At 42.6% G+C, this 25870-nt stretch overlaps 1 protein-coding gene across 6 annotated transcripts in view; it reads right to left on the bottom strand.

The window, feature by feature from the left end:
- Positions 1 to 8071: 8071 nt before the first annotated feature.
- The window catches only part of AKT1 (AKT serine/threonine kinase 1), a 78869-nt gene continuing 61070 nt past the window's right edge, over positions 8072 to 25870 (bottom strand). For 3 of the 6 annotated variants that reach the window (XM_038137360.1, XM_038137365.1, XM_038137366.1), the window contains 4 exons: positions 22487 to 22701; positions 15094 to 15181; positions 10449 to 10551; positions 8072 to 9907 (listed from right to left, as the gene is read on the bottom strand). In XM_038137360.1, coding sequence (XP_037993288.1) covers positions 9828 to 9907; positions 10449 to 10551; positions 15094 to 15181; positions 22487 to 22701 — 486 coding nt within the window. In that variant the 3' untranslated portion in view covers positions 8072 to 9827. The remainder of the gene's footprint in view (positions 9908 to 10448; positions 10552 to 15093; positions 15182 to 22486; positions 22702 to 25870) is intronic. The other 3 variants (XM_038137363.1, XM_038137361.1, XM_038137362.1) reach the window with 1 other exon arrangement.

The raw sequence follows: 25870 nt of genomic DNA on the forward strand, positions 1-25870 counted from the left end.
TGCCGCTGTCTTGGTGAGACCAAAGACTAGAAGTTATTGAACATGGAGTTAGAGGGACTTCCTTTCTTCCCTGGTACAAGACTTCACTCTGTTTACTCTGTGCACTGTCATGTTTGGAATCGTTGCTAGATCAGTTTTTCTTACGTCTTGCTCTGGCTTTGTCCCTTCTGTGCTGTTGCTGCTGATAAGGACACAGTGAGAGCCTGTGCACTTCTGTTCCCCTCAGCACTAACAAGGTTCCCATTTGTGAACTGCAGTGCTGTCCTTGTTCTGCTGGAGAAATCATCAGTGCTCGTGGTGCTGTCCGTTCACTGCTGCTGCTGCTGCTTGTAATCTACTGCAGAACAACACCACCTGGGGTTCTTTCCTCTTTTCCTTAGTGCCAGACATTGTGGCAAGCGCAGCTTCACGAGCAGGAGTTGTGGCTCTGAGCTGTACCTGAAATGGGATTAATGATATTAATTCCATACGTGGTTGCTCTGCCCAAGTTAAATGAAGACTTCCACCAAAACAAGTGCTGCCAGAAATGAGAGTACCCTTTAAAGTTTAGTGGAATACATCACTTGGACATGAAAACTAGTTCCAACTTTAACACTTGTTCTCTGTATTTTCTCAAGAATTTCAGTTCTTGTGAGGCCTTTAACTTAGAATATTTTCTTAGTTTGCTTAACTCCTGCTACCATCTGTTGTTCAGTAACAACTTGGAGCCAAGGCGGCTGATGGAGATCTGAGTTCTCCTAGATCAGCACTTGGCACCACAAGCTTTTTCACAACCCAACAAGCAGTTCCAACAGCTGCATGCATGAATCACTTAAGTTATAGTACCCTGCAGTCCCCTGTAAGAATGGGTTTTGACAATCTGGTCAGATGCCACACAAGCAAAAGTGTGATGAACTGAGATCCTTGGAAGGTGTAAAATAAATTTAAGATGATTATTTTGATACGTATTTTAATGCAACATGCTCCACAGTTTCATTACTGCTCAGAAAGTTCTGGGATTACCTAGATTGCAGGTAAGAGTTTATAATTGCTGAAAAAATTTAGTGGGCTGGGGTGTGTGTGTGTTTATTTGTTGTAGCAAACTATTCTGACACATTCCCTGTGGCATTTCATATTACTGAGAGACAGTTTGCCCCAGCAGCAGCACAGCTCTTCACGTGCTTTCGAGTCAGTCTATATTTAAACCTGCCTCCAGCAGTGTTTTATTTCAGTTGTTTTACTCTGGTTTGCCTAGCTGTGGATACATTTTGATTACGATCTGTGTTTATTGAAAGTTTTGTCACAGAACCATAGAATCATTTAGGTTGTAAAAAGCATCAAGTCCAACCAATTCACCCAGCACTGCCGAGCCCAGCACTAATCCCTGTCCCCAGGTGCCTCATCCACACAGCTTTTAAGTACCCCCAGGATGATGAGTGACTCCACTGTTCAGTGGGCAGCCTGTCCCAGTGTTCACATCCTGCTCTCCCACAAACACTGCAGAACATCCTTTCGTTCAGAGTCTGGCCCTGCAAGGGCACCCCTGAAATCTTTGCAGGAGGATTGTGTGGATTCCAGGTGGGTTTCGTAGCAGGCAGCACCAACACCAAGGGACCAGTGTCAACGAGCCTGGTGTCACTGGGCAAACTGGGCTGCACAGCTGAGGATCTGCCCCGGTGTGTAATTTGTGTTCTGCTCTAGTTGGTGTCATTATTTGTTTAATGATAACCATTGCTTTGGCTGAGTGTTTAACACGAGGCCATTTACAGAGGATTTATGGAGTCCATATGTTTGGATTTCACTTAGCTGCCCAAATAAGGGGGGAGGGAGCAGAATGGAGGTTGATTTTATTTTGAACCTGTATCTGCAGACTAGCTGGAGCCAAGCAGGGTAACTATAGGATGGGACAATGTCATCCAGGAATAGGGTGTTAAAACTTCTTGGGCAACTTCCACAGAGCTGCCTGGCAGGAATTCCCCCTCAGTTCCTCTTAGAAAATGAGATCAGTGGGTACCCAGGGGATGATGTGGGCTGGGTGCCAGAGAGGGGAAGCTTTCCCTGGTTCTGCAGTAGAATGAGAAAATAGATGATTGAGTCTCGAGTTCCAAGAGTTTTATCAATATTGTTGAGTTGGACTGCAAGCCTTTCACACCTAGAAAAGTGGGTAAATTGGTCTCAGGATGTACAGGTAGCAGATTGAAGCAGTGAACTTGAGGATGCTGAAGTAGCTTGGGTTTAGTTTCCCACATTTTAATGAGTTCTTAAGTGTTTGTAAGAGTTTTAAAGAGAAGATGTAAATATTTTCCATCAGCAATTTTCAGTTAGTGTCTTATCAGGCACTTAACTCTACATTTTTAGAGAACTCTAGATAGGTTGAACTTGATAGTTCATACCACAAAGCAAAGCAAAGTGAGATAAAGGGCAGACAAATTTTCTGTTTTGTTTTCCCCAGGATTTTTATATTTATCAGGTGGAAATTCCCACACATTTAGGTATGTCCTGTAACAGAAATGGATACCAGACAGTAAGGGATAACGAAATATTTCTTTAAAGCAATCAATTCCCTTCTAACTCTACTAAAAGAGCAACAGTGTATGACAAAAGGCACTGGGCACTTATCTCCTCCTCTTATCTGTAGCAGAATTGATATTAAAAATATCAATTGGATTAGGAAATCACTTTAAAACTCAATGGGAGACTTGCTTTTTTCTTTGTTTAGGCCAGTATTTCATGCCAAAATACACCAGTCAAGAATCTACGTGAACCTTGAGGACATGGGTCTGCACAGACACTGTAAGTGTTCCTATGGATTGGGGTCAGATGAAGTCTCCACAGTGACCCAAGGAGCATCCAGCATGAGGAAAATAATTATTTAAAGAGATCTTCTGTCAGGTGATAACACACCCTTCTAGAAGGCAGACGATGAGAGACAGGGTAAGGCACAAAAAAAAGAATGAAAGCGAGGGAGAAGAGGAAGAAGGAATCCATTGTTCCATGTCTGCTGGGAATAGATGGGAGACTGATGTCATAATGCAAAAGGCAAATAAAGAGAACTGGAATTCTGGGAAAAAAAAAAAAGCTCTGAAAAAAGTGGAAAGGAACTCAATAGTGCAGGCTGGTCTCTACAGGTGCCACCCAGCAATCTGCATCCAACCTCCGTGCAGCAGGGAACTGAAAGCCCACCTCCATGTGCCAGCTTTTTCCAGCTCCCAGGAGGGGAGATCTGCTCAGCAGAAGACAGATGGCATTGCCATTGCCTGTGCTCCTGTGGGGGCTTTTTCCAGATGGGGAGTTGGAAGCTTCTTTGTGCTGCTCCAGCCTTCCTGTGCAGCAGCCCTCGGGTGCTTGGGGCTCCACCAGCCTGCGTGCCCGGATCCAGTGCTGCTCAGAGAAAACTGCAGCTGAACCCGTTAGGAAAAGAAATGGATTTATATCCAGGGTTTTCTCCCTGTCTGAGGTGTCCCTGCTGACTTCTCCTTTCTTGTGAGGAAAGATTATAGACAGGTTGCTGATAAAAGCCAAGTTACTGTCAGTGATCTGAAAAGAAAGTTGACACAACTGTTCTGCACAGGGGAACCCCAGCAGCTCTGTGCCACACACACACTGACCTCCAGACAAACTCGGTGCTTTCCTGCATTGCTGGGATGCCTCTCCTACCTCAGGCAAGGCACAGCTATGAGAGGTTTCTCAAAGTTACCTGAAAAATCACTGGGCAGTCCAGGAAGCATCGCCCTCATTACAACTCCCTTTGCTGCTTATGGGAATTTAAAAAAAAAAAGATCATTTTAAATACCAAGCAGCCACCTTTGATCCCCACTTCCTTCACATTCAGCAAGTCACCACAGAAAGTAAAACTGTGGAGAGGTAACCTGATTCTAAGTTTTGCAATCAAGTAAAGGGAGACACTAAGTTTAATCCCTTTATCTTAGTTACACATTAAATTTATGACCTCACCTGCGTAAATAAGTACATTTTGTTCTGCTTTCTTCCACTTCCTTTCCTCTGCAACTTTCCAATCTGCAGTTGCTCCAAGAGACTTTGTTCTCTCTGCTTTTTACTCAGTTTCATTCTACACTCATTACTGGATGGGCACCAGGTATTCCTGTCTTCCTGTTTAGTTTAATTTCTACCCCCAATATCCTCAGAATAAGGAACAGTCACAACAGCTAAAGACATCATACAGAAAACTTACTGTGTGCTGCAACCATCCTAACAATATCACTGCATTTTTTGTTCTGGAAGTTCATTAAAGGGCTAGTGTCCTGATCTTTCTGCACATCCATAAAACCTTTAAAAGTCACTGGAGCAATTTATCAAGTTTGTGAGAAAAGTTCATTAGCTATTTAGGAAAAAAAAAAATCACTCAAGTGCTGTATGAACTCCAGCCCTGTGTGTGGGAGAAGATGCTGGAATTGTTCTCTGAAGTCAGATCTGTGTCCCGTTAAACTAAAATAAAAAAGGCAATTCCAGAGTAAGGAGCCTCTAAAGTGCAGCAAGTCCTGATGCAGAGCAGGAGCACAGAATCACAGAATAAGCCAAGTTGGAAGGGACCCACAAGCACCATCGAGTCCAGCATGTTTAAGAATGGATTTCATGTTCATTTTAATCCAATTTTGATGAACTCTCAGGCACTCTGCTGAAGAACACAATCACTATTTTTTTGTTCTGATATAGATTTTTTCGGTACTACACAACTTCCGGGGTGACAGCATCAGCACTGTAAGGACACAGCAGCACAAAGGAGTTTACAGGGAGTTCACAGGGAGTTTACCAGTAACTAAAGATCACAGTGTTTGGGGAAGGGTTTGTGTGTCCTCTGTGAAGACTTTGCACTCCAGCATAAAAATAATTATATCTTCTGCAGGGTGAATGTATTAATATGTAGAGAATTTGAAGGACCTTCAGAATCCAGAAAATACAGTAAAAGCTGTGTTGCCATTTATCTTCTTGAAACAAACTCAAAGCCCAGAGCATTACAAGCAGTTACAGTAACCTGACAAAAGGCATGAAGAAAGTGTGGAAAACAGGGTTACGTTTAACTCAAAGCCCATTTTTGGGGGAAGGCAAAAAAACCCAGTTACAGGCAAAAAAACCCCATGTGAAGCAGCACTTCAGCAAACGGGAAACAGAACTGAGCAATGTGCAGGCTGAAAAACCACAGAGGGAAGTGGAGTTTTTGCACATGAATACCTTGATTTGGTCCTTAGGAACCCACCACGCTCACAAAACCAGGCTGGCGACCATCAGTTACAGAAATTTTAAAAAGTGTCAAGCAGGAACTACTGTAACAAATTGCATTTGTTGAAAATGATTTTGGGCAGAGAGCAAGCAGCCATCACCTGATTAGAATGCAGCATATGCTGCAGCAGACAGCGGGCACGCGGCTGCACTCTCAGCTGCAGGGGGATAATAATCCCGCTCGCTACAGGCACTGTGTGTTCCTTGCGTGTTACTCCTCGTGGCAATTAACCTCCCTGTTATTACAAAAATTGAGCTCAAAGTGGAAGACAAACACTCATTTGCTATGCTGAAGAAACAAGATCCTTTACATTCGCCTGTTTCTTCAACTGTGTTTTTACCTCCGAAGCTCTTCCAGAGACAGTGAAATAAACCGGACCTGCTAAATCATCATTTCCCAAACTTCTCGGGCAGAAGATCTGTACAACTTGCTTTCTGTGTGGGCTCCTCTTCTGCACCTTTGTCTCCTTGGATTTTGCACTGCCACTGCAGGCTGTGACCTCTGATCTGACACCACCATCCTACAGCCAACTACTGGAGATAAAAATCTGTTTTGGCATGTGCTCTCTAAGAAGCAAAGGCTATTTTCCCTGACAAAGATTGAAAAGGCCCCACAAACACTCAGGAGTATGAAAACACAGTGCTGGTGTACTGAGCACTTCAACACATGGGCACAATCCAAAGCAGCAGACAAAATTTCCCACTCGTTAGAAGGAGGATGTTTTTTAGTGATGTTTTTAGGGCAGCTAGGACTTGGGTGAAGGGAAGGACATTTTGATTCCATGTTTTAGAAGGTTGGTTTATTACATTATGATATATATTAAAAACTACACTAAAACTATACTACAAGAACAGAGAGAAAGATGAATCAGAAGGCAAGACAGGAATAGAAAGGAATGAATAAAGGCTTGTGACTCCCAGAGAGTCCGAGAGCTGCTGCCTCCTTGATTGGTGACCAAGTAGAAATATCTCACATCGATCGATCAAGGAAGCACCTGCTGCATTTTACAGCAGCAGGTAACAATTTTTTTAATTTGTTCCTGAGGCCTTTTTAGCTTCTCAGGAGAAGAAAATCCTGACAAAAGGATTTTTTCCTAAAATGTTGTAGTGACAGGACTGTCCAATTCAAACAATCCAGGCAAGGATCAAGCCTCCAAAAGCTATCATTTGTGTATCAGGTGGAAAACTGTGAATGAATTCAAAAAACAGCTAGGACTCGAGGCCAGTATGAGAGCTGGAGAGCAGGTGGAGGTCACCTGCTGGAGGAGTGAAGGCGCAGAAAGAAAAATGAAGAAAAAGGTGCTTCTTGTACTGGCGGGGGGGGTAGAGGTCACAGTTTGTGCAAAGTTTGGAATGCTATGAACCAGAGTTATCTTCATCCACTTTAAAGGCAGAACAGCCTGTCATATCCCAATGGGATTGTACTGGATGCTTCAGTTACACCATGAGTATAAAATGGAATTTGCAGAATTACCTGGCTCCAGCCCATGTCTCAACCCCAAGCAGCACTCAGAGGAGCCTATTTCAACCACTGCCCAGCTGACCTCAATTCCCGACTGCAGTCACAGGCACAGAGAACTTACTTATGTGCTCTTGCCAAGGGATTTTTTCCTGTTTTTCTCCAAGTCCGAATTTACGACAACCTTCCTGGGGTGTAACATAGATCCACTATGGGCGTTCAGAACCTGGGATACACCTTTGCTGCAATGTGCAACACCAGAGCAAGATGACATTTTTGAATGCCGTAAGGAAGAATAGAGAAGTTTTGGCTGTAGCCATTGTTAGAAAAGTTTTGAGGTTTCAAGCCAAAGAGCTAAAGAAACATGCAAGTTTTAAGCAGTCTCTGCATATATGGTACAAAAAGAATCTGAGATGAATGACACTCAGGTCACAGGTTTTTGCAGCAGGATTTTCTGTGTTAAAAATGTAAAGAACACATTTTATGTTTGCAGGTATACAGCTGTAACAGCCATAACCATTCAATTATGGACAAGTAAGGCATTTACAACAATCATTGGCAAAATGAGGGAACGTGTCCAGCATTCAGGTGTGGCCCTCACAGCTCTCAGTTGCTAACAATAATAAGATTCAGAGAGAGTGCTGGCAGCTTTTTTTTTTTTTTTTTTTTGAGTTCCATTTTATATAAGGGAATTAAAACAATCCATTAGCAACAACTGGCAGAAAAATAGTGAGACATAATCAGCCTCAACAAAACAACCTGATCCATGCCTGCTCCTGCATTTGACAGAGCAGATTTTCCTGGGGCAGATAATGGGAACCTTTGCTCAGTAGTGTTGCCTATATTTGGATGCACAAAGTTGTGTTGGTTCAGAGCTTGTCAAGACTTGTAGACTTGCAGAAGAGTTTGCTTGGACTTGGTCCCTGGGCTGGCTGAAGATGCAGATGAAGACTTGGAAGCAAAGGAAGGAGAGCAGTTAGATCAGACTTGCTGAACGGGACAGGCTGTCCAGCACCAGTCTCTACAGAGGCACAGATCTCTTCTTCCCCTTCCCTCCTTGCATAAACATGCAGTAAATTGCACTGGGAATTACAGCTTATTCTTTGAACCAAAAAACGTGCTGGACGTTTAATGGCTTAGCACAGTTGCAATTCCTGTTGCTTATTCTGAAGCACACTGTAGTTGTTCTTGGATGTTCAGATCTTGTTCTTTGTATTCCTGTTTGAAAAAGGACATTCCAGCCTCCAGTAACCACCTCCCAGCTGTGATTAACATTAGTGCCCGGAGAATGTTAGAGATTGTGCAGCACAGACTGGCCTGAGTGGTGCAACAGAAATACCTCAGCAGATCAGGGCCTTTTGCTGGCACCAGGAGGGCAGAAAAACAAGGCCAGTCCACATTCACCTCAAGACAATTTATTCCTGGCACAGGTTGCTTTTCTCTGAAGAAGCGTTTTCCAAAATTATCTTTGCATAATGATCAGCACAGAGATGAAACAACTGAGGAGGAACAGAACAACCCGAATCCCTCAGTGATACGCACATCGAACTTGAGAAACTGGAGCAGTTGTTGCATCTCTACAAATTCAGAAGGCTCCTACCACAAGAAATAAGAACCTAACTTGTTAAAGCAATTTTATTAAAGTATTTGGAGGGAAACTTTCATATCATGAGTAAAAATACTAGAGTTGAATGTTGTTAAAAAAGTCAAGATGATGGGCTCTCTGTGCAAGCACAGCAGCGTCTGATGGAGAGCAGAAGAGAGGGTTTTCATAATATAATTCCTTTCAAATAAAAAATATTAAAGCTACTTAACTGGAATACATGTCATCATTTTTTATACAGTCCAGAGAATGAAAAAAAAAAAAAGGAGCACAATTTAAAGAACGCAACCTACAATGGAATAACTTTATTTGCAGTAGAGACAGAATAAGACTGCTTTTATGAAAATTACAAAGAAACATGATACAACAAAAATAGGGTGTGGGGAATTTCCCACTAAGATTAAAAATGAAAAACAAAAAAAGAGTTCACTTTTTGAACACCATTATTATTCAAACACATATGAAGTTTAAACCTAGTTTTTTTTATACATGGGAAACACTGTTAAACTGAATCTTCAAGAGTGAGAAGGCACCATGAACTGTTGGTTGATACCTTTAATGCACACTCAAGAAAGAAGAAATGATCTGGCATGATGCAAAAATTCATTAAGTGTTTATATATATTCATATATCTTTTCATTAAAAAAAAAAAAGCGGCAACAAGTCATTACTTCAGTGCCAAATGTACTCGTGTCTGGCTGACTCGCTCATGAGGATGATTTCTCACTTAGACCTGTGCGGTATTTCTGTACAGTGGTGGAAGTGGGTGATTTTGTGTTGTTGCCTTTCATATTAGATTGGTAAATCAAGCGTTTTCTAGGTTCTGAGAAGCCAATCCTATGAAGTATTCCTAGATTCTATGCAAACAGAATAATTAAATGCACTGCCTAGAATGAAATACTCATCTGTACGGCGTGGCAATCCCACCGGATTCAGTTTGATATGTAATGTCTTGTAGCAGATGTTATAACAAAAATAACTTTTGCTTTTTGATTTACCTCACTGAGGCCATTAATGCTGTTCCTATAGTTGGTTTTCTGGAGTTGGATGACACTTCACTGCTGTCCAAAATGAGTTTGAACCTTAACCCTCCAGAGTTTGTTCACTTTGTTGCTTATATTATTGCACTAGCTACTAAAGTCTTATATCTTCCTATATAAATCTAATTGATCTGATCAGAGTGCAGATTCTGTATTTAGATAATGAACTGTATGAAATAAATAAAATAAGGGGATTTTCTGGTCAGAGTTGCTGATATGTTGAATACCTTAATTATTTCTAAAGTAAACAGTTTTGGTGTATATTCTTAAAAACCTATGGTGATTCAGCATAAAAGCCTTGACATAATACTTAAAGAATGGATTTGTTCTCCTTCTCAAAAACGCATCTAAGAATTGTTTTAAATACAGAATCTGTGAGGCTTCCTACAAATTCATCTAAGTCGTAATACAAACACAGTTTGTAACTTGATAATATAGAAAGTTCTCTAGTGTCCATTGAAGTAAGGTCCCCAAAATGCAGTCTGTTTTGTTTCTGAATGGCAAAACATTAAGCGGTTCCACTGGCTGAGTAGGAGAACTGAGGAAAATGAGGTCTTCTCTCGTTATCTACACAATCCATGCTGTCATCTGAAAGAGGAAAAAAAAAAACATTAGGTAACATTTGCTACCTTTTGTTTTATTTTCAGCAAATCAACAATAAGATAATACATGGTGAAGTGATTTCAGAAAACAGATGTTCAAATGTCCATTTAAAATTGCTAGGAGCTGCATTGCTTAAATCCACACTCACTGTTCTGAATTTCTGGCAATTGCTATTTGAGAGCATCAAACATGCTCAGTTATCACAAAAATACAATTTTTTGATGGGACATTAGCCCATGCTCAACTGACTGCTTGCATACACACAGTGCATGTGGATATGGACATCAGCTAAACATCATTATCACTGATTTCCACTGTGAGTGTGCACATTTGGAAAAGACAACAGCACAAATAATTTCACTTTTATTAAACAGGTTTTTCATTTTACCAACTTCTTGGTCAAACACATTTGGAAAACCCTGAAGTTTAAACTGATACTTTTTCATATGGGCTGAAGAGATCCATCACAGCAAATTATTTCTGGTGGTGTGGAGAACACAGTGGGAAACATTTGGAAAAACTTTACCTTGGTCAGGAGGAGTGATTGTTATCATCTGTGCTGTAAATTCTTCATCAAAGTATCTTGTATCTGTTTCAGATGTAACTTGTGGCTTGAATGGAGGTACAAGCTATGGAAAGAAAAAAAAAGTGTCCATTTACAGGTTCTTGCAGTGCTGTTTGAAACAAGTAGAATTTGACACAGTTATAAGCTACAGTGCATTTTTCTGTGATCCTAAAATGTCTAAAAAACACCAGTTCACAAAGAAGGAAGAATATACAGTAAAAAATACTTACTTAGGTGTGCACTTATTATTTATGGGGTATTTTTAGGCATTTTTCCCCTAAGATTTAACTGCACAAAGGAAACTTAGAATCCTAAAATTTCTTCAAGTAATAACATGCTGACCAGTGTTTAAAAATAACAACACATACTGGTTCCCCACATTATTATATGGAAATTGTCAACCTCATCTAGTCAGACTTATGCTTAAGGAGGATGAAAATAAGTAAGAAAGATGCTTAGTGATATGAAACTTATCAGCTAACCCTGTGTATCACCACAAGGGTTGTAACATTCACCAAGAAGTTTCAGCTACAGTGCTACTGTGCCCATGCAGCTCACACTGGAGGTCTGACCAACCCAGCAGAATCTAGGCCAAGGCAGCAGCAACACTAAGCTTTAATATTCCTGGTCCACAAAAGCAGTTTGATATCAACTCTGAACTTTGAAAACCTGGAGTGCTTACAAAAACCTGAGCCCAGTCAGCAGTGAACATCCTCCTCTTGCTACACCAGGAGCTGCACTTGTTGGGGTTTATTCCTGAAACTCAGGCAGACAGGCTGGAAATCATCCATGTGTACCTAGGCAAGCTCCAGCAAGAGCAGCTCCAGATGGAGCGGAGCTGCCTGACTGGGGCTGGAGGAGGAGCGCCTGGGAAGCGGCATGGGGAGCTGGCTGCATACAGATGCACACACTTGGAACACGGACAACTCTGGAGGGCACTGGAGCTGGATTCAGACCGTGCCCACCGTCCCCTGCGTGGGGGGCAGAACCAGGATGTGAACAGGCCTCTGAGCCCTCCCAAGCACAGGCACGGCGCCGGGATCCCGCTCGCCCACCACCGGGGTTACGCGTGGCCATCTTTTAATAGCGCACAGCCACACCGGGCAGCAATTCAGGAGCGTGACCGAGGGAGCGTCAAGCTTCCAATCCAGAACTGCAGGGAGAGGTTTAGCAAGGTGGATGGTAAATTGCTCCAACTGGAATTATGCAGCGACCCCAAGACATGCACTTCTGCATTTGTACAAACAATAACGACACCAACAGAAATCACTACCTGGAAAACATCAGCAAATCTTGAATACACAAAACACCTCTTCCCCATTCCAGACTTTGCCTCCTGCTTGGATGTGAAGAATCATTTGTTTGTCAACTTTCAAGCTCCCTATCACCAGGATGGTCTTTCTGATCTGTTTTGAGAGCACCTAACAGTGTCCTGTCTTATGAACAGCAATCCAATCAAATGCATTCATTTTCAATGTAAAGACAGTAAGAAATGTAATGCATACATATGGCAGTGTTCCCACATACAAAGGAGTATTTACTGTTTAAAATCAATCCTTAAAAATTTAGGAGCATAAAAGCTCCCTTTATTAAAAGAGAGCACAATTATAGTATATATTCATCATCTTTTTTTCCCAATTACTCACAATTATCTGTGCCCAAGAATGGCTTAAAGGAGCTGGGTACATTACTCTTACAAAAAAATATTAGGTCCTCAGAAGCAGTCTTTATGTCCTGAATTTAAAAAGGAAAAGGAAATAGGATATCCTATAAAGTCAGGAGTTACTCTGAGCCTTGCAGTCCCCTGAAGCTATTGAAGAGGGAATGCTTTACACTGTAATGTTAATAACACTTCTCAATCAAATCACACCAACATATTACACATAAAAGCCCTGTGGAGCAGGAAGATTCTTCCTCGTGTAACTCTATTCTCTCCCTCTCTCCTTGCAGAGTTTGTGCCTACTTCCCAAAGCAGCCCTGGGTTTGACAGGCTGTGCATGTGTGTGTGTGTGTGACGCTCTATCTGTCCTTTAAGCTAATGGTGGTTTTGGCACTCGCAGTGCCCCCAGTTGCTCTGCTTGCTGCGCACAGCTCGGAGTGATTTAGGACTTGGGCACTGCAGCAGCCACCTGAACTGAGCACATTGGAGCAGCAATCCCAAGCCAGCACACACGTGGAATGGGCTAGCGCTGCCTGTATCATTTTCCTTTTTATTTTAGTATCTGTTAAAAGCAATTTGAGACAGATTATGATGCACCCACAAGACATCTTTTCCCCCTAGCTGTCAAATTCTGAGCGCTAAGCTGGAAACAGAGGGGAAGCCGCAGAAAGCTCCAACGCTGGCTTTAACAAGCAAATATGTCACTTTACTGGAAAGCTGTCACTGCAATAGCTCTGCAGTTCAACTGGCAGGGAGGTGCCACCTGCAGCCTCCCACGGCTGCAGACCAGCATTGGTAGCCACAGACTCATGTTGCTTTAAGACAGAAAAAGGACCTGAAAAAAATTCCCCATGTGATTAAAATCTCTTTGAGTATGTTTTGCTCGTGGGTGGGCAAAATACTGCAAATTAAACTGCACCTTTCTCTGCACCAGAGACAGACAGCACTCTTCCAAGTGAGCCTAATAAGTATTTTAAATCTGGGGGACAACCCCCAGTTATTCAAAGCTCCTTGTAATTTAAAGCAAAACTATGTTTCCAAAAAGCTTAATTACAAAGCAAACGTTCTGGATTACCCAAGCCCATACTCATACACATACCCAGCATTACTGGAGATGGTGGGGAACCAGGCTTAGCATACAAACAGCTCTTGGCAGCTGGCAAAATGCAGCTTTAATCCATGGGGCTGCACTTCAGGTAAATGCTGCAAGGCCCTCTTTGGACCACCAGAATGTAGGCAACTACTCACAGGCTCTCCATCTGCACAGCATGCCTACCTCAGATGCAAACACTAATGGGACACAAGCAAAGCCAGGATCTGGACTCCTTGGACAGGCCAAGGTCAGGAATAGTCTCAATTAGCACACAGTTTTCTCTAAAAGATGCAAGTATTTGGAATTTCCTGATAGTTTTCAGAATAATCTCAATCATTACCACTACGGAACAATTTATGAAGGCTTTCTCAGTCCTACAGATAAATAAAACATTGCCTCCAGCTTGTGTGACTTCTCTTCTGTTCAGGGCACTGGGACTACTACCAAATGACAAATAACTTCACTCTAAAATATTTGAGCCCCACTGTCAGCTTTTTACCTTAAACTGCAAAAAACCAGCAAACCCTCAAGCATCAACCCCAAAGTTTGTCAGCTAGGTGAAAATGGGGACAACTTCCTGTTTAAAATAATTCAGATCTACTTTCACGTTTTACTGAATAAACTCCATGGAACTCTCCCCTGCCCTCATGACTGCATGCAGCCCTCCCTCAAGGGATGCTCTCAAAGGGCTGAGGTCTTAACATGTTACCCACACTTTCAAGGCACAAAAACTTGTTCTATGATTTTTCAGTTCTTTTAGCCACACAGATCTGTGAGGAAGTGAAAGAAAAGAAGGAAACAGAGCCCTCTCCAAAGCTGTATACAGGCACTGGACAATGCTCCCACTACAATATGGGAACTCAGTTTCTGCCAAGTTTCTTACCTGCTCCCATCAACTGGAGGGACAATCAAACTGTATTTAGAGATCAAATGAGATCTGATACCACGAGGGACTGCTGGAAGAAGGAGGGAAATCAGGAAAGGCTGGGATTGAGTGAGATCATGTGGCACCAGTAGATGGGAGCCTTGAATCAGCAGACTCACATTTGGCTGCATTTCACGAGTGTTATGAGAATGTGGCTGCTGAGAACTGAACGTGAGAGGACAACAGCACACCACCCTTAGAGCACAAAGCAGGGCATCTTGGAGGTGAGAAATAATTATCTGAGAAGTTGTCTGTGAGGCACAGACAACTGATGAAACACATTCTTACAGGAAGGGCTGGGCTCTTTGACTTCAGTGGCTCCCACTGAAAAGCCAACAAACCCAGTGGGTCTCAAAGAAAACCTACAAGAAATACCATGAAGTGCAGACCCTTCGTATCAGTCCTTTGCCACACACAAAAAATAGCATTAGGCTTGGATTGATCCAAGAGCCTACACTTGTCTGGACTTGTCTTGAATGCTGACAACATTAGACTGAAAAGGCAGGAAAAATGCAATGGGAAAGAAGAGCCCATCTTCTACTACTCCCTCTAGGAAGTCTGGCTTCAGATGCTCAGGAACCAGCAGCAACTCTGGGCTTGCAAGGGATGCTTCAGTCAACACAAGAAATGGCAGAAGAGTTCATAGGAAAAGCCATTTTAAAAGCTTATATACTCTCTAAATTTGGAAGCTATTTTGATTACATCCTATTTATTCAGCCATAAAACCATGTATCTCATTAAGAGATACTCCTATCATTGCAAAATAAAAATCCAAGTAATCTGATTACAGTATACTAAGTTGTTGCTAAAAACAACTACAAACCTCTTCTGTGGAAGGTTTCTGTGTACCTTTAGAGAGCAACAAAATTTGAAACATTTGATATATCCACAGCTACAATTCACCTTGGGAGAACAGTTGCATAAATACCTTTTTCTCATATACGTCTTGCCAAACAATGCCAGCAAAGAATTTGTGCTGCATAATCTCCTTGGCATCATCAGGACCGCCACCTAACCTGTAGGAGGCAAAATAAGTAATTAAATGTTTGAGTACAGTTATTTTTTCTAATACAAATTTTATTGCAGTGTACTGAAGAAATTTTGAGTTTATACAATGCATTTGGGAGCAGTTCTAGCATTTGCTATGTGTTTGGTTTTTTGTGCAAGGCCTATTTTAGGTTTCAACACAGTTCCACTAAAAGATTTAAAAACAGGCTAACAAACAGAATTAGGAAAAATGTCTCGCTTAGACAAAGAAAAAAAAAATAACCACAGCTCAAAAGACCTGCCCTTCAGGAAAGATGCTGTCCTGGGGAACCACAGCAGATCCTGTAAAGTAAAAGGTCTGAGCCACAGATCCTTCTCTCTACATTAACTTGCAACTACCCCTTATAGTCTTCTAGAGCACAGTGATGCCAGCAGTAAAACCAAATTTGAAGTGAAAGAGAGACAAGGCTTTTTAAGGCAAACTGATTTATGCAACCTGATTTAAATTTCCATTAAAGAAAACAGTTGACAACTGCAGTGATAATATCACAGCATATGCAAATCTTTCCTCTTCCTTGGCTTCAGGAAAGCACAAAGGGTGTTTTATTGACTTGAGGTATATCAAGATAAAGCACTTTTATTCCAAAATAAAACTGTCCACACAGCTTATAGATGCAATCAGTTTTACTGCAGTGTTGAGCTAACTGATGCTTAAATTTTGCTGTGGAGGTTAAAATGTTCTCTAAAAGACTGAACCACATCTGCAAGCAAAGGCAGGCATCGAGAGAGCAAAACAGATACTGGGTAATCAGCAGGAGACTCAGGTAACAAGGTTAAAACAACGCTCAGGTGTTACCATGTTCACCCAGGCTGATCTCCAGGATCCTATACCTGCTGCCACTGGCAAATTGAAATACTGACCCCATTTCAAGAGCTTGAAGAATGACTCTACAAGACCCAGGCTAGAGTTATACTGTTACAGACATCAGGGACAAGGCCTGTTCTCTGGGCCTGAAGCCAAGACCTGGCCAGGCCTCATCCACTGTGCACAACATCTGTCCCTGAATGTCCTCTGGGCCACCTGTGGTAACCCCATGCCCAAATTCATGATTATCTGGGGATAGGGGGGAGAGGTTTGGTTCAAAATATCAGAGAAAATATGAAGGCTGTGCTAAAAGCCATTGAAGTGGTATTTTTACAACTGGAGACTGCATGCTCTGGAATACAGTATGAAAGCACAATGCAGTACGAAACCACAAGCTGGGACAGCACTGGATGACAGTTCAGCATGGAAAAGTCAAATACTGTGACACTTTGTTCTCAGTGCTCACTGGGAATGGATCCTGATGCGTTCAAGCCCTCGGCCATGCCTGAGCACCATCTGCAGAGAAGGCAAACTGGCAGAGGCCACAGCTGTACCAGAGACACGCAGCAGCACAGGTGCCTGACAGTCCAGGGGCTCTGCTTGCTTCCTTGCCCTCTTCCACTACAGTGCCACAGTGACCTAAGGGGTTTGCTCCTTATCATCCTTTAGGAAACATGCAGTGGAACAGCTCTCCAGCCTTCCAGCATCCGGGTGACTCTCTACTCCCCAGGTGAGCTCTAAGACCAACTCAAGTCCACCCTAGAGCCCCAGGGGCCAAACCAAACTGGACGAGGGCTCTCCCACCTGCCTGGCAGCACTTTCTACAGCTGCAGAGCAGCCTGGAACAGAGACAAACTCCAGGGCAGCCTGGGAACAGAAACAAACTCTGTGAGTAATCATTTCTCGGCTGGTTCCCTCCAGGTGTAGTGGCTTTGCCAAGTCTCTGCCAGACTCCTTGATGCTTCCACAGCACAATAATGATGGCTGATGAAGAGGGTGGAGTCAATCCTCTTTATCCACAGATGTCAACAGACTGCACAGGAGCTCAGCAGTGACTCTGAGCTAAGAAGCACCTGAATGTGTTCTGCAGAAGCAGGCAGGAAGGCTGGCTGGCTGCAGCCATGTACAAGTGCTTTGCAGAATATGTTATCTAATGCGAGCCTGTGTTCCATGAAGGGCAAACACATATTCAGGGAAATGCCAAGAAAGACTCCAGATGTTTTACTTATCTTTTAAAAATTACACAAATCCAGTCAAAGTGAATGGCAAAACAACAGAAACCTCGTAGTTTGGATATGGATTTATCCCAAAATACAGTTTTGTTCTTCAGAATTATTACGAAAGGTCTGTCTCAAGGACAACAGAATTAAACTGGCAACTAGCACAAAAATCATGGTTAAGCACCAGTGAGGATGTAAAGAGCAGCAGGTTTGTCTTTCATAAGGAAATGCAATAAATAAAGTAAAATGCAGCAGAAATAAGAGCTCTGAGGAGATTCCTGGATAATTAAGTTAAATTCTGCACATTTAAGTCCTCAGACAGAACCAAAAATAGCATATATAGGACTTGAAAAGCAAAAGCTACAGAAACTTACAGTATATAAAGAAACAAACAAAGTATAGAGGCCAAAACGCAATTTAAAGAAAAACAAGAGAAAACAACCCTCAAAACCTAACCACCAAACAATTCTGGTTATTCATTCAACTTCTATCTACACTTGAGAGACTTTCTTATTTTAGTTAAATCCAGAAGTGAAAATTATTAATAAAGTGCAACATCAATATTAAAATGAAATTATTTTCACATTTTAAATTTTTATGAAACTGCATATTGCTTTTAAGTCCCTTTAACCATTTAATGACAAATGTGTGTGCTCCATAAACTGAGGGCAATCAGCCATCATTCCACAGATATATCACACAGAAATAATTTTAAAAATTTGCTGTACTGTATTTTTAACATATATATATAAATATAGTCTGTAAACACATAGGAAGATTGCAATTAGTGGATCACATTAAAAATAATGTATCTCTACTAGCCCACTTACTTGTAGAAGTAAACAGTGCTCAGCTCCCAGGTTCATTCCCAGCTCTTTAAAAAGAAACCTGCACACTTCTAATTTTCCAGCCCTGTCTTCACATGATTTCTCTGAGTCAGCCCTGCCCCCAAACATGATTCTACCATGGCACAAACATCCCTACCAGGCTCAAGAACAACAGCCCAGCAAAGACTGTAGGTGTTCACCAGCTCCAAGCACAGACTCCTTTTTCTCCCTCTCTGACACAGTCAGGATGGACACCAGCAGCTTATTTTAGTATGGCCCTTACCTTCAGAGGCTTCTAATAGCCACAGGAAGGCTTGGGAGCTCTATCCACATCAGCTTCCTGTGACTGGCACTATCAGCACAGAGAAGCTGTCTTTGGTTTTGAGAACAGCATGACTGGAAGACTCCATATTTGAAAGGAAATGGCCACATTCTTCCCAAAGCCCTGTACACAGAGTCTTTGGGTGCTTTCCTGCTCAGAGATTAAAACTTTTGGAAAGCCTAATGCAGCTAACTCCCAGCTCTTTGCTGAGCTTTACTTCCCCACTTCTTCATTAACCACATGCATGTGACACAAACATGGTAGATCCAAAAAGCACTGAAAACTTCACAACATCAGTAATTGAAAGGAGTCATGTTTGAGGTTGGTGAAGCTTGAGAAGTCTTTAAAATAGTGATTTCTGGAAAGTTCTTTAAACTTGCCTTTAGTGTTTTTCTCAGCTTCAATTTAGATCTCTGTGGGAGAACTGTTTTGAGTTTGTCTAACTCGCTGTGGACAGAACTGATTTAGACTAAAATCATGATACACAACAGTTAAATCTCAGCCTGCCTCAAACCACCTGGTGAAACATGAAGACTTGAGCATTTTGCACTTCAACTGATACACAGGACCCTGAAGCTGTCTGGAGACTGAAGCACTTTCCTACTCAAGGCACACACATTTCAGAGCAAACACAAGTCACCTTGAATTTGGAGTCATGTGTGGCTCCAAAACTCTGCATGTCCACAAGGCATCCAAGTGTGCCGTCCAAGAGGAGCAGCTCTTCAAGGTTACCCCCTTCTGCTGGCCACCAGCTAGCTGGAACTACCCCCAGTCCCCACAAGCATCGCTTCTAACTCTTCCAATGTCAGCAATGGCAGTGAAGGCTGCAGACCTCCCTGTGCCTGAGAGCAAGGGTGCTCAAGAGCCACCTCATCTTCCTGCAGCAGACACAGACACACAGCTCAACTACAAATCTCCTCTTTTCACTAGGGAAAAAACCAAGGAGTTATACAAGTAAGGGCTCGATCGACTTTGACATTCCTGAACATCTGTGACCAAATTTTCATGTGAATATGGAAAGAACCATCATGGCTAGGGAAGAATGAAGTACCAGATCTGCAGGTGACTGCAAGAACGGACCACCAGGTCCCAGGGAACACCTTCAGCTCTCCAAAGCCACAACTGCAACTCTTCGAAGTCATCAGATTTTTGAACAGGTGTTTTTAAAATGCTGCATCATCTTCCTCTCACTCTTGCTGAATGGCAAGGTCCAACAGCACCACAGAGGCAGGTGAAGCAGCCTGTGACAAACCCCATCTAAAAGAGGCTGAACAATCCTGGCCTATGACAGGGACTAAGGCACGTAGTGAAACCTGATGATCCAAATTCAGATTAAAACATCCTGAAGTTCTTTTAAGTTAAAAACTTGCCAGGATTCAGAGCTTGCAAGACACTGATTATAAACCCACCCACCCATCTAAACTCAGCCCATTTACACAGGGTGCTCTGATCCATGCCCACTTTTACAGGTTGCAGTCTCTACAGCCACAGAAGAACAATAAAAGGTCAAAAGTTTGTTGTTTCATGTATGAAAAAATGCTCTGATTACCTTCTTTTATTTGAGCCATGTCACAAAGCAGCAAAGGGGAATTTCAGGTCACATTAACAGGAAATATTTACAGAATAGATTTTTTCCTTCTTAGGAAAATTAGGGCTCACATTACAAGATGAATAAACTTCTATCAATCCCAAAAGAAACTTCAAAATTCCTTTTCTCTTAGAAAATGGATTTCATATGACCAAATTTAGAAAGCAGCCATGATTACAAGCAGAATGCAATTCATTTTCTTCACATTTCCTCCATATGCCTGGAAGTTTGAGACTGAACTGGTATTACTGAACAGTGTGCTAACACTGCTTCAGTATATCCAGCTCAGGGGCAACAGGTCATTTATAAGATTTAATTCCCTGATACAGATCACAATTCCCCAGCTCCCTGATATTTAACCTGAAGTATCCTTGGCACTAAGCTCCACTATATCAACCTTTATTGTTGAGTTGGTCAGGGTTTTTTTATGATTTTAGGGCAAGTGACAGCATCACCCAGTTTCCTTTTTCTCATGGCTTTGGCTGCCTCCTCCATCTCAGTCTGAAGTTCATCCCAAGTTACACTGTCAATTCTGATGCTTTCTGCCACAAACATTACAATGACACCAACTTCTGTCCACCACTGGGCACCAGAGGGCATTTCTGCTGAATTACACAGCGGCTCCCTGAAGCACAGACTATCACACATTATATAACTTTTCAGTGAATGTATTTCAGTAGCTCTCTGGCTGTTTTTTGTCCATATGGCTCCATGAGCACACTGTGAGTCAACTACCAAGTATGCCAGGCGTCCTCCCCAGCACCCAGACCACCCAGGAAAAAGAACATAACACTACAAGGGCAGGATGCAGGACTTCCACCTCCAGTGTTTCCAGATCAGTTCTCCATGCTGCCTGAAATGTCACAAAGTGCAGGGGATTTGCTGAACCACAGATTCAGTTAAACAGTTATGGGAACAGTGACTGAGGAGAAACCAGTATTTAAGAACAGTCCATGATCCAAAAAACCTTGGGAAGCACCAGTGTAATTAGGCATAATTACAATAAGGCATGTGTGCAGGCTTGTCTAGTCAACAGTTATTTCTATCAGCAGCATGAAAATCATCTGTCCACCAGATCAGAGCAGCGCTGCTTCCAAGCCTGCAGAACATACATGTGAAGAAGTGGCTATTTGTATAAAGTGAGCATATTGTGGAGTAATTATTGGCATTGGGAAAATCTCGTAATTAAAAACAAGTGGGTATTCTTTGTTTGTAAACAAAGTGCATTTTGGTTCATCAGAGATGCTCCTTTAAGAACAAACTGCAGCAGATGCTGCTTGTGCTCCCAGTGATTGAAAGGCCCCACCTGAATAAGCTAGGGAAGGGTCACAATTGCATTTAACCCAGTGCTTTACTGGACAGGAATGCTGTTGGCAGGGGCTGCAGCCAGGCTCACAGAGCAGAGCCTGGGGGCTGCTCATCAATTACTCAACCTTCTCCTGGAGGTCCCCTCACAGGCACCGGGCTCAGGAGGGGCTGCAGCTGTTGCCACCTTGTACAGGCTGGCCACGTTCCGAGCTGCAGCCGTGCCCCGCTCCCCACAGCACCACCAAGATGAATCCTCCAACATTAAAAACTGTGGATTTGCATTGCGAGACCTCCCAACAGGATTTCCCATCAGAAAATACTGAAGGAAATAGCCTACAGTGATGACAGAAATCCTTGCTACAAGTATCCAGGTAGTGGCAAATCCCATTTTCCTGCTATGTGCACACACATGCACAGAGACTAAACAAACACCAGAAAGTAAACCGGAATTCTCTGCTTGCACCTCACATGAAAGGTTTCCTATTTGGGGCCTATTAACAGTGGAAGGTTCAGGACAGGAGATCAGGGGCAGAGTCACAATATTATTTGTTTTAAAAATGTCTGGGTTGACAAGATGGCAGGTTTTTAAACTGATGTTTATCTCTGTGAAGGTCAACATCCTTTTTGGACCTGGTTCCATTTTCTGTTTGTTAGCCATTACGGGCTTCTTGTGTGGTTTTTTTCTGGTTTTAAATCAAGGTTTTTTTTAAAAAAAATACAGCAATAAAAGAGAAATAAAAACAAAAGGAGGAAATAGGAAAAGTCAATTGAGCATGGTATAAACTCCACTACAAACATGGTACAAACACCACCACCTACTGTCCAAAGCAGGACGCTAAATCACTGGCACATATCTAGACAAAAATTCAGGAAAGGGATAGCAGTCTCAACTGCAACAGAAGGTAAAAGCATTTGGTGTAGAGCATCACAGCAGCCACTAGATTCATTACAGCCAAAGGTAGGTTAACTTGCCTTTTCCCAGGCTATAGTTTTACTTTAATGGCAGCCACCATACTCTGAAGTTTAGCACCAAAGCTGCTTCGTGTCACTATTTACGCTGTCAGCTCATTAAAAAAGTTAAAAATAAATGAGCAGATCCATTTGCTGCATCTTGTTGGATAATCAATTCGAATGGATTAAAAATTAAATTACAATTTTGTCTCAAATACCTTATAAAAGTGCACCTATTAAGCAACAGCCTCACCTTTGCTTAGGGTCTTTCTTCAGCAAACCCGACAAGAGGGATTTTGCTTCAGGTGACAATGTGCGTGGAAATCTGATCTCCTCCATAAGGATGAGCTCAAAGAGCTTTTCATGGTCCTGATTGTAGAAAGGGAGCCGGCCACACATCATTTCATACATCACAACTCCTAAACCCCACCAGTCCACTGCACGGCCGTAGTCATTATCCTCCAGAACCTGCAAATTGTAAGGAAAAGGCTTTAGAAGATTCTCCCACACCAGGCATGAACACAGAACTCAAGAAGCAAAATTTACCCCAGCAAGTCCATCTTTCATGACACAGCCATATCTACCAGCAGAGTATTTGCAGAAGAACCATGGGAAAAGAACAGGCATCCATGCTCACCATCCTGAGTGAGCAGAGGGGGGAAAAGGAGGCAGCAGGTATGTTACAGCAGCTTCCTTGCCTTCCTTCTCCCATTCTCCCTCACGTTATGGTCATGATAAGCACAACCTTTCAAAGTCCAAAGGCCAAGAACTGTTCTCACATTACAGAGCTAGCTGTTAAACTCTCACGTACTCATCACAAACTGTTCCAAACGGGATCCAAGTTTTTAGAAAAACCCCAACCCACCAAGGAGCCAGCACAGGGAGAAAAGGCCATCAACCTGCTCCTTCACAAGCAAAAAGCCAAACATATCCATCATCTTCTTACCAACCTGCACCCCAAAGGGGTGGCTCTGCACATCCTAAAAGATTACCCACAAATACTCAATGACTAATCTACATTAAACACTAAGAGCCAGAACAACATTTTTAATTTTTGACTGGCTTTTAAGGCTGTAAAATGGCAGCCAAATTGTCTGGAAATGTTTCCCCTCCAACCCTTTGCCCTGCTCCAAAGGCTTTCCTGCCTCTGCTCAGAGGGCTGCAAACACAGGAACAGTCAGTGGGGTGGATTTCTGCCAGGTGTCACAGCAAAAGGAGCCCAGCACAGTTCATTCTTCCCTTCCCCTGGGTACTTCTACCTAGCAAAGCAGCTGGTGCAGGGACTTGGGAGCCCAGCAGCACTCTCCACCTCTCCTGCTTGCTCCAGAGAAGCCCTGCCACAGTGCATTTCTGATCTTCTGCACAGTGGGTTGCTGAAGGGAGTGGGGAGTGTTTTGTGGCCTGTGCAGTGGATGTTACCAGGACTCCTCTAGACTTCGTGTCTCCTATGCAGTTGTCAGTAGCTGACACCAACATCTCATGTTCCAAACCCTGTCCTCAGGTTTTAGTTATCATCTTTACTCCTTGCATGGGCCTGCACTGAACTGCTTACTCTTGCTAAGAGCATGAACCACAACTGCACCACCATCCTGTTTTCTTACTGGACAGTGTCTGTGTGAGCTTTACATTCCTGCGATTCAGAATACTGAACATTTAAAATTAAAAAGGTAAAAGAGCCCAAGTCAGAGCAAGTTTAACAAAAGCAAGATCTTCACATCTTAAAAATCTCGATATAAAGGTTTTGCACATAAAAAAGAAGCACTGAGGCACTTCATATAACAACTGTTTGCACTCTGCCTCTCTTTATTCACTAATTATTCCCCTTAATTATCTGAACGAGTGAGAGGGCCTGCAGTAAAAATCAAAAGGCTGCCAGGTATTAGATTACCCCACGTCGGTCTATTTCCAGCATCCCCGGCCGTATGATTCACACCAAACGACAGCTGGCTGTGCAGCTGCCCCCTCCATGTACAGGGCCGGCACAGCTGCCGCCGGCTGGGATTCCAGGAGCCGGCCCGTCCTTCCCGAGGCACGGCAGCCCTCGGCTCACGGAGATTGTGTGACAATGCAGTTCCCGCTCTGAGTCACCCCGCTCAACCAGCGCTTCCTGTTCACACTCCCCTACGCTTGGCTTGCCTAAAATAAAACACTCGCACGGCCTCCGATTTGTATTTTTGTTTTTTAAACTGCTGCAAGAAATGCAATAGGAGAGACTGAAAGAAAAAAACCACAGAGGCCTTTGCTGTGCACGTAGTTAATGTTACAGGTGCTTCTGAAATGCAGTAAACACTTCACATGCTACTTTTAAAAGTGTATTAATACTCTGCATTATAAACTAGATTACTAACTACAATGATTTCCTTCACCTCCATTAATTTTAAACAGGATATAAAATGCTTATTTCTTCAAAGTTCTCTAGCACAATGAGTATATCATCATATTAGTGAGTGCATAAAAAGAGAGCAATGGTGTGAGTATCAAAAATGCACCGTAACAAAAAAAGGTATTGCACTCATCCATGATTTATTGCAAGGCACTGGATAGCTGGGGAGCTGTAAAGTAACAAGGTCATTTCACTTAAATTAAGGGATCATAATTTCTTAACGAGCAGCTCTAGACTGTTGTGAGATGGAATTGAAAAGAGAAGGCAGAACAGCTGTACACATCACAGCCACTGATGCATCTGACACATCAAAGTTGACATGGTTCAGTCACTGTCATCCATGCATGAGATTCCAGTATGAACCTCAAAACAACGATGCAACAACTGTACAGACACACTGCTGTGCTGGACTCGAGTTTCAAACGCAGACAGGAGCACTGACACCCCTGCTTTGAAGGATGTATGACCTTAAAAGTGTAGAAGATCATTTGCACACAATTTCCAGATTTTTGCATGCTATCAGCCAGATGACAAAAGCCGCCCCAGAATTTAACACTCCAACTCACAGATGGGATTTGCAAGTGAGGGAGAGAACTGAGTTAATCAAAAGGATTTGTCCTTCAGGGTTTTTGGATGAGCCAACTCATCATAAGTATTAAAAAAGAAAAAATAATAGGAAGTAACAGAACAGAAAGAACAGCCCAACTGCCTGCACAGGGAATCCCCACATTCCAAGTTAGGAAAAACCAAAACAATAAATATTTTTAGAGTCCTCATAAAATCCCTGATGAGAAACTGAAGTTCAGCAATTGATTTTAAGAGGGAAGCTAAAATAAAAGGCATGTTTATGAATAATAAACACTCCGTCATGCTGCTAATTACCCTCTGCATCAGTAAATCTCAAATTGTGGTGCAGGGACCCCAATTTAGATTCACTGAAGACTTCTGGTGATCCATGCAAAAGCTGGCAGTCATCATGAGACTGGCTCCGCCTCTTTGCTGCAAGCTACTTCGACAGGTGCCCATGTTCTTCATTATTACAAAGGACTGGAGGCCCTTGAAAGCAGCTGGGAGTTTAAAAAAAAACCAAAAAACAAACCAAACAAAACCCAAGAGCATGCTGCCACCACTATGAAAGCAGGGAGCACAAAAGCGCTGATCAGCAAAGACATCAGCTCACAGCAGAAATATTCCTCCACCACACTGGTTTCCCATCTTTGTTACTTCTGCACAGTTCAATTCAAGGCAGGTTTG

Source organism: Motacilla alba, chromosome 5, assembly GCF_015832195.1.
Source record: "Motacilla alba alba isolate MOTALB_02 chromosome 5, Motacilla_alba_V1.0_pri, whole genome shotgun sequence".
Classification (NCBI taxonomy): domain Eukaryota; kingdom Metazoa; phylum Chordata; class Aves; order Passeriformes; family Motacillidae; genus Motacilla; species Motacilla alba.